General features: G+C 40.9%; 1 protein-coding gene across 2 annotated transcripts in view; it reads right to left on the reverse strand.

Annotated features, from left to right (window-relative positions):
* Nucleotides 1–14471, reverse strand: part of LOC141146604 (LITAF domain-containing protein-like) — a 285709-nt gene that overhangs the window by 112463 nt on the left and 158775 nt on the right. For both annotated transcript variants that reach the window (XM_073632974.1, XM_073632973.1), the window contains one exon: nt 1964–2035. In XM_073632974.1, the coding sequence (XP_073489075.1) occupies nt 1964–2024 (61 nt within the window). In that variant the 5' untranslated portion in view covers nt 2025–2035. Of the gene's footprint in view, nt 1–1963; nt 2036–14471 lie in introns of those variants that run through there.

A 14471-nucleotide genomic window follows, 5' to 3' on the forward strand; every position in this document is an offset into this window, starting at 1 on the left:
TTCTCTGTTTTCTAAAATCACATTTTTGATGGGAACAAACATTTAAAAGAATTAACCATTGTAGCATATACCCCATTACAGACATGCACTGCATTTCAGTCAAATTAATTATATGCTTGAGTCTGGTAAACTGTATGCAGGTGCAAAATAGAAGTCAACCTGACACAAGAGAACTTGATATGCCATAAATTATATGGGAATGATGAATCGTATGAACAATTTCACTGATTCAAACTCAGGATTTTTATCACAGATTATTATACATAGTGTGCAATAAACTGGCCATAGGCAGTTATATGTTTTCCTGAGAATGACAATCAGATGAACAGAAGTAGCCTGTGCATGATTAATGTGTTCCATCCCTATTTATATAAGGACAATAAAGACAGATATGCCAGTTTATAACAGTTGCCTTTGCCTAAAGCAGAACTTCATTCATTTTTTCAACTTTCCATCTATTAAATCTTCTGCCCTTGTTGTTTTAACTTTGGATAGTAAAACATTTTTTTCTGCCAGTAAATACCTTATACAGCCCACTTTCTGTTTCTTGTCTGGTCATGAGCCAATAAGGCTTCCTATGACATCATGCACAGCTCTTTCTCTCACTCTCGTGAGAGTTTGCCAGGAAGAGAGGGGGGATGAGTCATAAGAGGGCCAATGAAAGCTGCAGGGCTGGAGGTGTGCCTCTGCGTGTCTGTGTAAATCCAGGAAGTGAACAGGCAGCAGCTTCAGCTGCCCACAGTTAAAATGGTTGCAGCCAGACTCAATGGAAGAAGATTTCTGCAGCATATTTGGCAAGCACAGAATCACAGTATATATAAAATAATATGCACAGTGGTTGGAAGGAAGCTTCAGAATAGCAAAAATGTTTTTATTCCAAATTATGTGAGCAGACTGCAGTTCCTCTTTAAAGTGATTGTAAACGATCACCTTGTAAAACAACCCTCTCAGTTTAAAATAGAAATGAAAGGTAAAAACATTTTTGCATAGATTTAAAAAAACATTATAAATGCCTCTTTTCCCCTTTTTTCTAAGAGATCACATTCTCTCTGTTCTCAGCTGGGGGAGGAGAAGCAACAGTACACTCCCAGTGAAAGGCTGTGCAGCAGGGGGGTGTCAGGACAAGTTTTATCATTGGAAGAGGCCAGGCTGAGTTCCCAGCACAACTAGAGAACTGACCACGGTGTGCTCTCCTGCTTAGTGTGGTCCGTTTTTAATAGGAAAGCAGGGGGACTGACAGGAACACCATGGATTTCACACAGAAGAAGTAATACAAAGAGAACAGAATAATTTTTCATACAAATACATGGTACAGCAGGCACACATCAGCAATATGAAGTGTTGGGGTAACAAACGCTTTAGTATAATTACTTCTGGTGACCCAAACCACACAGATCCTCATCCTTAAAGTGATATTAAAGGCTCTTGTTTTTTGTTTTTTAATAACGAACATGTCACACTCACCTGCTCTGTGTAATGGTTTTGGATCCTGCTCTTCTCGGGTCCCCCGCAGATGCTCCTGGCCCCTCCCTCCTGCCAAGTGTCCCACAGCAAAAAGCTAGCTGTGGGGGCACTTGAGCAGGCTCGCTCCTGAGCCCCTACTCTGTGTGTCAATTCACACACAGAACCACGGTTTGGCCTCCGCTCCACTCTCTCCTCATTGACTCACTGGCTGTGATTGCCAATGGCTCCTCCTGCTGCCTCAGCCAATGAGGAGTGAGAGTCCCCAGAGAGCCAAGGCTCTCATGCACATCGCTGGATCGCAATGGAGTTTAGGTAAGTATTAGGGGGTTCAGAGGGGAGCTACACAGAGAAGGTTTTTGTTACCTTCATGCATATAAAAACTTTAAGCCTTTAGAACCACTTTAACAGGAACCACATTGGGAGTAAAAACGCATCATTTACAACCACCCATACAGAATAAGTGTTATGCATCAGTAAAAATACATTTCTATATACCAACCTGGCTGTGGGTAAGATGGTGCTGATGCTGGATATCCTTTATCCAGTTCTGGCTGATACATGATTTATCTACCTACATGACAAAAAAGGGAAAATATATTAAATTTAGAAATATCTTGAAAATACCTGCAATTTTCTATTATGCATTTAAATATTCTGATGCCTATTGTTAGCAGGGACAGTTAAAGTCCATGTTAACACTGATCCATGCTGAGACTTTCAGTATTTTTTGTCCTTGTTGGTCCCAATTACTTTCTCATGATAAATGTCTCCTATTTATGAACATTGTTCCCACGCAACTCATTATAGGAATACTACCCACACCTTTTCCTCTCCAGATCAAAACCCTAAAGTTCTCATGGGCTGTTGAACTGTCAGTTTTCTAGTTACATCACATGTGTCCCCCACACATGAAAGAAGCTGGCATTTAAAGCGTAACTCCATTTTTGTTGAGAAGAAAACATTCCCCTCAGGGTGATCTATGTACATTGTCAGGATTATAACAACCTTTGTTGCAGATTCCTACCTTTTGTTATTCTGAAGAAACCAATGTGTGTTTGTCTGTGCCTCTGTACTGAGTGGGTCTAATGGGAGTGGTTTCATAATTAACTGTAAGATGTGCAGCTGCAGGGCACTAATGAGGAAATCTGCTGGGCCTGCATCCCTTTAGACGTGTTCCTATTGAAATGATCTCTCCAAAAATTACATTTCTGTTGCAGGGGATGACTGAAAGGTGACATTTATCTTATGCCGCGTACACACGATCGGACTTTACGGCATAGTTTGTCCTGCAGACTTTTCGACGGACTTTACGACGGAATCTCCGAATGAATGCACTTGCCTACACACAATCAACCAAAGTCCGACGGATTTGTACATGATGACGTACGACCGCACTAAAACAAGGAAGTTGATAGCCAGTAGCCAATAGCTGCCCTAGTGTCGGTTTTTGTCCGTCGGACTAGCATACAGATGAGCGGACTTTTCGACTGGACTCGAGTCCGTCAAAAATATTTGAAACATGTTTCAATTCTAGGTCCGTCAAACTTTTGGGGAAAAAAAGTCCGCTGGAGCCCACACACGATCGAATTCTCCGACGGACTCCGGTTTACCGGACCAAGTATGTCGTAATGTACGGTCATGTGTACACGGCATTAGGCAGACTTCTGGGAAAATTGGTGAGCCAATCACAGGACAGTACACACTCTGTGTACTGAACAACTCCATGTAGCCATATTGCAATGCATTCTCAGAAAATTACATCGGCTGCAGATTGAAAAGGAAAGGTAATTTTTAATAACATTCAATTACAATATGATTAGTGTCGCAAATATATGTGCTATATTATTTTTTCTTAATTTGCTATTTTTTTCCCCCACAAAAGTTGAGTTACCATTTAAGTGATTCTGAACAGATGTTAGGAGCATGTGAGAAGTCTTGCCTTGTCTTTGAATTGCCTCTGCTACTGAACCTAAATAATGGATTACTTTATTGATCAACACCTGTCCTTTGCCTGGGTAACCGATTACACCACTGATTGCCACCTGCTCTGACCCTTGCCTGAATATGGATATTTACTATTTACTATTGATTGCTACCTGCCTTAAACCTTGCTTGGATAACAGACACTATCATTTACTGCTGCTTTTCCTGACCTTTCCTGGATGGGTGTTACAGTTAAAGGGAGGGAGTGGGCTGTCATTTACCACTGTGTATACGCCCACATGTGTGTCTCTATAGTCACATGGGCTGCTCAGATGTGATAGGGAGGAAATGCTCAGCATAGAAACTCACTGAAAACTGAGCATGTGAATAGTTGCCACCACAGCTGCAAAATCCCTAGCTGAATTGGGGACATGAACAGAAGGTAGAGATATAGAGCAGCAAGATTAACCAGATTTTTTTGCAGAATACAGAAAACAAATCCCATAGTGACTGAGTGAGTATGAACAACATGTAATACAGTCTTTTTCATGATATGGGTTTAGTGACACTTTAAACCATTTGAACAGTCACCTTAACCTGTGTTTATGTTGAAAACCCTGCCATGTACAAGGAAAAAAAAACACACGTGCGAGCGTGCAACAGAAGATGTTTGCTAATACATGATTAGATAAAGTGAACCATGCTTCACTATGTTCACTAACATTCATTTTCCAAAGTGAACAGTCACTTTGTTAAGTAAAGTGTCTTTCACTGTATTACAAAATTGCAAGTATGTTTGAAGCTGGCATGCACACTAGCAGATCTTTAATCATTTATAAAGATTAATCTGAGTTATTATCTTTCATATGTGAAAATATAATGGTTTTAGGACATTGTAATAATATCTGCATGTATATATGTATGTGTATGAAAGTGTAACTGCGCTGATCCAAAAAGTGCTAATGACATATAACCACTGAAACGGTGTCTATACCTTGTATACAACCTATACGGTAAAGAGCTATAAACTACAAAGTGCAACGTGCCAATAATCAATATAGAGTGCAAATTATCATGTGCAAAAAATGTCATAGACAAATTGTTACAACCCCAGAACATAAATATTGTTCAATAATCCCCAAAGTCCACTTCCATTTCTCATATATATTCAATGTGTATATTGTGCTCCAATCCACATCCGTACTCTAAAAAAAGAACTTTTCACCACTTCATATGCCACCACAACCTTCTGAAATGGGCACTCACCAGAACCTAGAAAAAGTTTTGCCTTTGGTTCATATTGGGATAACCACTCCACTATCTTAGCGTTCCTCCACCTGGGTTGTCATTAGATACTCCTCATGTCTCCATGCTAGTCATGGTATCTCATAAAAATTAAATTAAACATCCATAATTGCGCAATGTACTTATAAAATGTTTATTTTAGCCAATAAAACAAAATCCAGAATGTCAGAAATGTGCACTTACAATTTAAATGTGTGCTATTGTTTCTTGGCCCCACTACAGGTACAAAGGACAAATAACGCACATATATGTGATATTGCTTTCATTGTAGGAGGTTTGCATGTTTTCTTCTAGTGCTGGGCCATGGTGATGGCATAAAAAAAATACAGCTAAAGATTAAAAAATTATATTTTTACTACAGTATTTTGGGCCAGTTTTCCTTTGATAATAAAAACAATTCAGGCAATATCCATTAACATTAACCATCAAATAAACGCCTAATCTGTCTTGAAAAAAGAAGGTATAATCCACTTAGATACCCTAAGTAGTTGTGATGGTTTGTACAGTTTTACTACACATGTCAAAGATGCAAAATTGGATTTGGGTGTTAAAGTAGAACAAAAGGCAAAACTTTTTGTTTAGTTTTGGATAGAGTGGTGAGGGATTAGAACACCTATCAAAATTTTATTGCTGGCCAAAATAATACCCCCTTAAAAAAAGCCCATTCTTTTAATGGAAGCCTTATGGCAAACAAAACGTTTGCTATTGAGGGGATAGCAACTAAAGGTGACCGTTAACCTCAAATCAACAACAGAAAGTAATGAAAAACAAAAAATCCCCAAATAATAAGAACAACATAAATTCCTAATTGACCCTAATCTCTCTGCAATCTGTCTAGTTTCCCTATGCTTTTTCTACAACCGCTTCCAATTTATCAACCTATGTTTGCTCTTTGCTCTGCCCCTTTTATAGTGAGGGGACAGGCTTATCCAAAAGCCTCCCTATTGGTCCTTCTAAGCCTGCTGATCTAAAGCCCCATACACACTATCAGATTTTCTGCTGAGTTTTTCCTTTAGATTTACCAAAACCATGTAGTGCAAGGGCCTGCCTGATTGCATGCACATTGAAACTCCTAAGGTTTAACCTCATATTATATGGTTTTGGTAAATCTGAAGGAAAAACTCAGCAGAAAATCTGATAGTGTGTATGGGGCTTTAGTTCAAAGGCCAAGGAATATATTATGGTTACAAAGAGTTTGGCCTGACAAATTCCCAGCCAAACTGCTAGCCAGAGTTCAAAGGTCAAGCAGTGCATTATGGTTTTAAAAGAAATTTTAAATTACCTTGAACCCATGGTAGCAGTGAACCCGAACTGCATGCTTAGTCACTTATATATGTCATATTCACCCAATATTAGTGAAAATTTGTACAATTTACCAAAAACGATATGATACGAGTTAGGGCTTACCTGGTACGATATACATTGAATTGATATTTTTCGGTAGGCTCCCGCACTGCATGATTGTGGGTAAATACTGTACAATGGCCATTATACAGTTAGATTGTAAAGGAGGGTTAGTTTAGTCAGGCTGCTTTTTTTCAGTACTTGACCCCAGGCAAACACTAAGGGCTTGCTCACCCCAGCTTGTGTGCTAAAATGCTGGTGTATGTTGTGTAGGGGCAATGAGTAGCAGTATGATGTGTTACAATGCTATAAAATGACACTTCATTCAATGCACCACGTTGTGGTGACATATAGTGCAGTTACTTGCGTTGCATAGAAATACAACCTGTCTGCATTTGCATGCAACACACAACTCACTTTACTACAAGGTTGTGGCGTGAACAAGGCATATAGAAAACATCTGTTTTCTATGTGCCCTTGTGTTGAGCCTCTATGTAGATCAACTCAGCTTAACAGAGATAGTTTGAACAATCTCTTTAAAAAATTATTGTTTTCATTCTGGGGAAAAAGACAATTGTAAAGCTCATCGTAACAATAGGTCACACTGCCAATGCATTTTATTGCAAACAGATGACTCTACTAAGTTGCACTTTTCCTTTAGAAAATCCAAGACTAATAAAACTGCTTACAAAAATGTTTACAGGATTCGGTTGGGGAATATTCAACTTAAGCCAGATGCCCAACTAAAGTCACAGCCTCCCAAACAGCTAATATGGGGCCATAGAAGCTCAATCCATAACCAAAAAAAAGGATTGTAACAAGGCTGTCTCAAAGACTGAGAATTTCAAAATGTTCCATGCATCAAATATTTGATTGTGTTCAGCTTGTAGCTTAAAATTTTAAACATCCATCTGCCTGTGATTGAACAGAAGATGTCAAAAGGGAAGTTGTGCTAGTTAATAAACAATCCACTATGAATTTGAACAGTGCTGTCATTTCCACCTTTTACATAAAAGGTATTAACTTTAGCGTAGACAACAAATGATTCCTCTTAATCCAGCGCTGGGGGATGATGGCTACAAACCATTTGAGCCATACCTCAGAGAAGTCATAAAAATGTCTATGCCACGGTTTGTGTAAAAAGATTTATTGTAAAATCAAAGTAGTCCAAGAATGGAAAAGGTTAAAACATGGCTGACAGACGATCAATGTTAAACATCATGCTTGATATTGAATTTCAATTTCACCCAAACCTTGGCAGGCTGACTGGGGCATATCAAGGCCGGTGCTGGGGGCACCCAAAAGGTGTATAGGTGCCAGATGTCGCATGGGCATCCACCCAATGGAAGAGATGACAGACCACTGGTGGAACCCGTAATGGGCAGTGATGTGGAGAGGCCCCCAATAGACCAGACATTGGACTACAAACCACAAATCCTCTGGAGGTTTGGAGTCCAATGTCTGGTCTATTGGGGGCCTCTCCAGATTACTGACCCTTACGGGTTCCACCCTAAAGCTTCTGTACTATGCCAATCTGTGTTTGTGAAAAAATGTATATGAAAACAAAATTTAGAACAGAAAGGCTGCATTCACATAAGCAACGTCTCACATTATATTTATTTTCTGAAATGTGAGTCTCTTAACTTGGGCTATCTTCTATTGTTCAGAGAAAGCATATCTGTTATTGTTTAAAATAATTGAATGCAATTCAATACATAGTATGACCAAAGCCAAATCATTTATATGGCAAAAATACTAAAGATACAATTTTGCAGATATGTTGTGTTTAAAAAGGTATAACATGTTGTAACAGAGGTCAAACATTTACAGTGAAGTACATAAACGCACAAAAAAACTCAGTGACCTGACCAAGAGGGGGCATAGTGCTTTTCCTGTAAAGGCTATAAATTCTGTAAATTTTTGCTACTACTACCTAACATTGCTCCTCACCAGCCCCTCACTTTCATTTACTAAAAAGTGAATTTGTGTTTCTCCTCTTTACATCACCTGTTAATTTATAGGCCCAATGGGGAGCCCATCCTAATCCCTGCTTTGGACCCCAAATCCATAATTTGCTCCTATGATCAAATATGCACAGAAATATTGAACTGCATATTGGATAAAATAAATAATATTAACAAAGACTTTAATTAGAACCCTAGACAGGCTATGGACATTCAATTACCGTATTTATCGGCGTATAACACGCGCCGGCATATAACACGCGTCGGCGTATAACATGCACCCCAAGTTTAGGAGGGAATTTTAAGGAAAAAAACTTTTAGGAGGGAAGTTTAAGGAAAAAACTTACATTTAAATGCCCATTAATGCAGCCTCATCAGTGTCCATCTGCAGCCTTGTCAGTGTCCATGTGTAGCCTTGTCCTCCATTGCAGCCTTGTCCCCCATTGCAGCCTTGCCCCCATTGCAGCCTTGTCCCCCATTGCAGCATTGTTCCCCATTGCAGCCTTGTCCCCCATTGCAGCTGTGTACCCCATTGCAGCCTTGTCCCCCACTGCAACATTGTCCCCCATTGCAGCCTTGTCAGTGTCCATCTGTAGCCTTGCCCTTCGTTTGCAGAAATCTGTCGTTTGAAAATGGCGCCACCGTTCTCGGCCGCTCTCGGCGGCTTTCTGCTGTGCTCGGCGGCTTTTGGACGCACTCGGCTTTCGCCAGCTCACGCGGGACTGTGAGAACCGCCGAGAATGGCCGAAAGCCGCCAAGAATGGCCGAAAGCTGTCGAGAGCCGCCAAGAATGGCCAAAAGCCACCGAGAAAAGCCGAAAGCAGCTGAGAATGGCCAAAAGCTGCCGAGGAAAGTCAAAGGCCGCAGAGAGCCACCAAAAGGCTCACATTCGGCGGGGGATCGGTGTATAACATGCACACACGATTTTCCCCTGATTTTAAGGGGAAAAAAGTGCGTGTTATACGCCGATAAATACGGTATTTACACATTCTTACCATGAAGTAAATGAGCTTTAAAACATCTCTCACTGACCTCTCTAACTAAAGACACTGGGGAAATTCATCTTCAAAACTCACATCAGATGCACATAAACTACTGATCATTTTCAATGTGAACAAACAGCAGATCCAACCAGCTGCAAATGGACTTCAGAATATCTGTTCTTTGAGGATAAATTAGTCTTCATGTAAAGTATGTAAAAATAGACCCCCAAAATAAAATCCTATTATACTCAAAATGGTAATACTCTGGAGTTAAAATTCTGTCATGACGTAGAGGACACATTACATTACACAAAACACTTGTTGCACAGTAAGTTCAAAGTGAATTTTATTTACTTGTTTCTGGTGGGAAGTCCCTGCCTGTTACACACCTGTTCCCCTATTCAGATGAGTGTCCCCCGATTTATTGCAGGTAAGATAGATCATTCTCTGAGCCATAACTTGGGTTATATTAAAAATGGCGCCACCATTCTCGGCGGCTCTTGGCCATTCTCGGCCGCTCTCGGCGGCTTTCTGCTGTGCTCGGCGGCTTTTGGACGCACTCAGATTAAAATAACCTAGTTTATGTTCCAGTAAAACCAACTACAGTGTGATCCAAGAAGAAGCTGCTTCATTGCTGGTGTGGGTTTCTGAGAAGATGTTCCTAACTCACAGAGCACATGGACCTTTGTGTGTCATAAACTGGATGTTATTCAGAATCATTCTGTATTGTACTTGCACAATTTGTATGTATATATTATATACTGTATTGGCACCCCTGTTCTGTTTGAGTTATAAGTGTCCTCCATTTCATTGCAGCTAATCCTCAAGAACCTTCATTTCACTCACCTCTATTACACTGTGGAGATTATTTATCATATGTATAACATTCACTACCTGTAACTAAAGAGACCAGAGGTTCGTATAAATGTTTTTATTAAACGCTGATTCCTCTTTGGAAATATTATGCAGTATGTAGTAAGGACCTATGTACATGGACAGCAAACCTTTGGTACCAACAATGGCAATAACATCTCCGACACACCTGTTGATCCACACAGCATAGACAGGGAGGAATACTCTTTAGAAATTGGTCAGGCCTCTATAGCACAGTTATCAATGCTTGCAATTGATTCAAATGATAGGTATCATCTCCAGCTACAGGCCTCACAGTTCAGTCTATGTCTCTGCAGTGTGCATGTCACCTCCAGCTACAGATGGCGGCGCGGTTAGACGCAGCGGCTACACCGGGTCCAAAAGACGGAGCTTTTATGCCTTTTAATGTTGTCTCTTTGTCTTCAAATAGTCTTACCTTATCACAAAGTCATCTGGAAACTACTTTAAAACATAACTACGATTGCCAAAGTCTTTTGGATATCGGCCGTATACACAAACATCAATTTTCACCGGCGGTTATCAAGAAGCTACGAGACCTCTGTTTACTGAACTAGCATATAAGTGTCAGTGTCAGTACTTTACCACTCCGTTGGTTGTCTTGGATACCAGGTCTCCTTCTCAGTCCGAGATCGAACCATTCAGCTCCGCGTCGCAGACCTCCTAGGTAGCTCTCATCTTCATTGACGAGGCAGTTTCTTTCCGCTTGTTCGTTTTAAGCCACGCTGCGCATGTGTTCTGCTTTGGGAGGTCAAATCAGCGTACACGGTCCCGTCTCCAGCCCCGCTGTACCGTCTGACACGGGAGCGTAGCATAGGCTGGCGTCACATGACCGCAGTACTTTACCAAAGGAGTGGTAAAGTACTGACACTTCTTGTCGTTTGCTTGCCTCCGCTGAATTATCAATGCACCGGGTGGTGAAACAGATGTAATACTTGGGTATTCAAGCAGCAACATAAATAACATGTTTAGAGGACATAAAAGTGTGGGCAGGCACCAAGACTTTGTAGGCACAATAAGGATACTAAGATCATAAAAAGTCTGATTTTTATTTCAAAAATAATATATTAAAAGCGGGGAAAGACAAAAATAGGATAAAAACTGAGTATAGTATACATCATTTACAGAATATGCACTCCATACACAATATATCAAGAGACAACGGAACTACAGGATCAGTAAGGGACACACAGACAACTTATTGATCTATATAGTTACAGTACATATCGTTGAATCAGACGCCATGTGATGGTGGTGGTCAAAAATTCTGTATAAACTTATAAGCTCGACATGTTGCGCGCCTTAGCGCTTCCTCAGGAGCATGCAATACGATAACTGTAATGAATAGTACATTATTAACATCATTTCCAAAATATTTTTGTATATGTATAATATGGTATAAACACTTCCATATAGGTCAACAGATAATACATGGGGACCGCTTGAAAAGAACACCAGGGGAACAACTGCACTGCAAGCGTGTCAGGCCGGAAAGGGGCAATGTGGGGACGGATGTAACATAGTATAGATATGTAGTTTAGAATAAGGAGGATATGTAGGTAAGATATAGCATATATTAGATAAGGGGGGGGGGGGGGGGAAGAAGGGAAAGAAGACAAGGAGGGAGAGAATATGGGAGGGAAAGCAAGAGAATGGGGAAGGAAAGGTGGGGGAGGGGGGGAGGGGGGGAAGGGGGGAGAGAGGAGGGGGGAAGGGGGGGAAAAAAGGGGGGAAGGGGGGGAAAAGGGGGGGGAAAAGGGGGGACAGAGGGAAAGGGAGCAGGGGAAGGGACAGGGGAAAGGGAGCATGGGAAAATAAGAAAGGGGGGGGGTTTGGGGAGGGGAAAGGAGAGGATGAAGGAAATTAGTATAATTGAAAGTGGTAATAACAAATGGACTATGCGATATATGTATGGTTATTAATATATGTATGTGTACAAATCTAGTAAATAATATAAGCAGATGATTACCAATATAAAATAGTGGAAATCGCATGTCCATTAACAAAAGGCTAGTTGGAATAAAGTACAGTGCAATGAAACTTACCCTAGTCAGTGTAAGGCTATTGTATAAGAACGGGAGGGGATGGAAAAAACCAGACCCTCAGCTGTTTCCCTATTAGACGGAGGTAGTTCCCAGCAATTGGGTGGAACAGGGGAGAAAAAGTTGTCGGTCACAGACTGGCTTATAAGGTTCATCTAAATGTATGAACATAATAGTTCCCTGCGGTTTGTGTCCCCAGTCTTGCTGAGTCTGTTAAGGTAGGTAAAAAACAGATGGTGAAATAAAATATCTAAGTTGAGTGAAAGTTAAGGGGGGGGAGGGATAAAGGCAATATACGCTTACCTAATTGTAGAGCTTGTAGATGTAGTAGTTGGTGGTGGAGCGTTAAAACGCCATCCCACCACAGGTAGTGGTTAGTGCAGAATGTATCGCAAGAGACGCCAATTACGGCGTCTCTTGTACACCCGCCCCACCTGTAGTCACCAATCGGCGTAGCCGACGTGACGTCATCCAGGTCGGCCGCTGGCGCGTACTGCGCATGTCCCGATTCCCGACTCAGCAAGACTGGGGACACAAACCGCAGGGAACTATTATGTTCATACATTTAGATGAACCTTATAAGCCAGTCTGTGACCGACAACTTTTTCTCCCCTGTTCCACCCAATTGCTGGGAACTACCTCCGTCTAATAGGGAAACAGCTGAGGGTCTGGTTTTTTCCATCCCCTCCCGTTCTTATACAATAGCCTTACACTGACTAGGGTAAGTTTCATTGCACTGTACTTTATTCCAACTAGCCTTTTGTTAATGGACATGCGATTTCCACTATTTTATATTGGTAATCATCTGCTTATATTATTTACTAGATTTGTACACATACATATATTAATAACCATACATATATCGCATAGTCCATTTGTTATTACCACTTTCAATTATACTAATTTCCTTCATCCTCTCCTTTCCCCTCCCCAAACCCCCCCCCTTTCTTATTTTCCCATGCTCCCTTTCCCCTGTCCCTTCCCCTGCTCCCTTTCCCTCTGTCCCCCCTTTTCCCCCCCCTTTTCCCCCCCTTCCCCCCTTTTTTCCCCCCCTTCCCCCCTCCTCTCTCCCCCCTTCCCCCCCTCCCCCCCCTCCCCCACCTTTCCTTCCCCATTCTCTTGCTTTCCCTCCCATATTCTCTCCCTCCTTGTCTTCTTTCCCTTCTTCCCCCCCCCCCCCCTTATCTAATATATGCTATATCTTACCTACATATCCTCCTTATTCTAAACTACATATCTATACTATGTTACATCCGTCCCCACATTGCCCCTTTCCGGCCTGACACGCTTGCAGTGCAGTTGTTCCCCTGGTGTTCTTTTCAAGCGGTCCCCATGTATTATCTGTTGACCTATATGGAAGTGTTTATACCATATTATACATATACAAAAATATTTTGGAAATGATGTTAATAATGTACTATTCATTACAGTTATCGTATTGCATGCTCCTGAGGAAGCGCTAAGGCGCGCAACATGTCGAGCTTATAAGTTTATACAGAATTTTTGACCACCACCATCACATGGCGTCTGATTCAACGATATGTACTGTAACTATATAGATCAATAAGTTGTCTGTGTGTCCCTTACTGATCCTGTAGTTCCGTTGTCTCTTGATATATTGTGTATGGAGTGCATACTCTGTAAATGATGTATACTATACTCAGTTTTTATCCTATTTTTGTCTTTCCCCGCTTTTAATATATTATTTTTGAAATAAAAATCAGACTTTTTATGATCTTAGTATCCTTATTGTGCCTACAAAGTCTTGGTGCCTGCCCACACTTTTATGTCCTCTAAACAATTTATATTAGACGCGGCACATATACGTACCCTGTATCCGCATGACCACTATGCGATGATACATTCCCAATTTCTTTAACACAAATAACATTATCCCTGTTTGGGGTTTCTTTTGAACTTAACAGAGTTATCGAATCCACCCCTGGTTTGTCTGTGACCCACACGTTATTTTGTGGATGCACTTCTGATGAGGAGACTCTGTACCTTTTGTCCTCACTCAGGAACCGTTATTGGCAACAGGTTAATAATGTTCATGTTTGCTATGTCGGATTGAAATAATTACCATACTAATAGACTCTTTTCCTGGGGGCTAATGAATTATTAATGAAACTCTAAACGTGTTCCGGGAAAAGCCCCGTTTGGAAAACAACCTGAGGATCATAGAATGGCAACCTAAGAACTATTCCCTGTTGAAGACCAAAGTAGATCATTAAAATTAAAATCATCCATTCAGTCACTGAGATCCATCCAACCCAATTCCATGCCAACCCCAACCTTCAGGGGAATATTTAAGTATTGTTGTATACCATTTTTTGGACAATTCAACCTCTTTTCTCTTTTTTTCCCCCGGGGGCTATCCACAGAAAACCTGCATGATAACGTGATTCTTCCATTTATATGGGAGGTTAGTTTACATTTTTTATGTGTTTTTTTCCGCACAGCATTTTTTCTGTGGATACAAGCAAGCTGGTGTCTGGACCTGCTGTGTATACAATTGGGGGGGTGGGGTTATTTTGTTTTATTTGTTTTTTGTA

Source organism: Aquarana catesbeiana, linkage group LG06 (assembly GCF_042186555.1).
Source record: "Aquarana catesbeiana isolate 2022-GZ linkage group LG06, ASM4218655v1, whole genome shotgun sequence".
Lineage (NCBI taxonomy): Eukaryota > Metazoa > Chordata > Amphibia > Anura > Ranidae > Aquarana > Aquarana catesbeiana.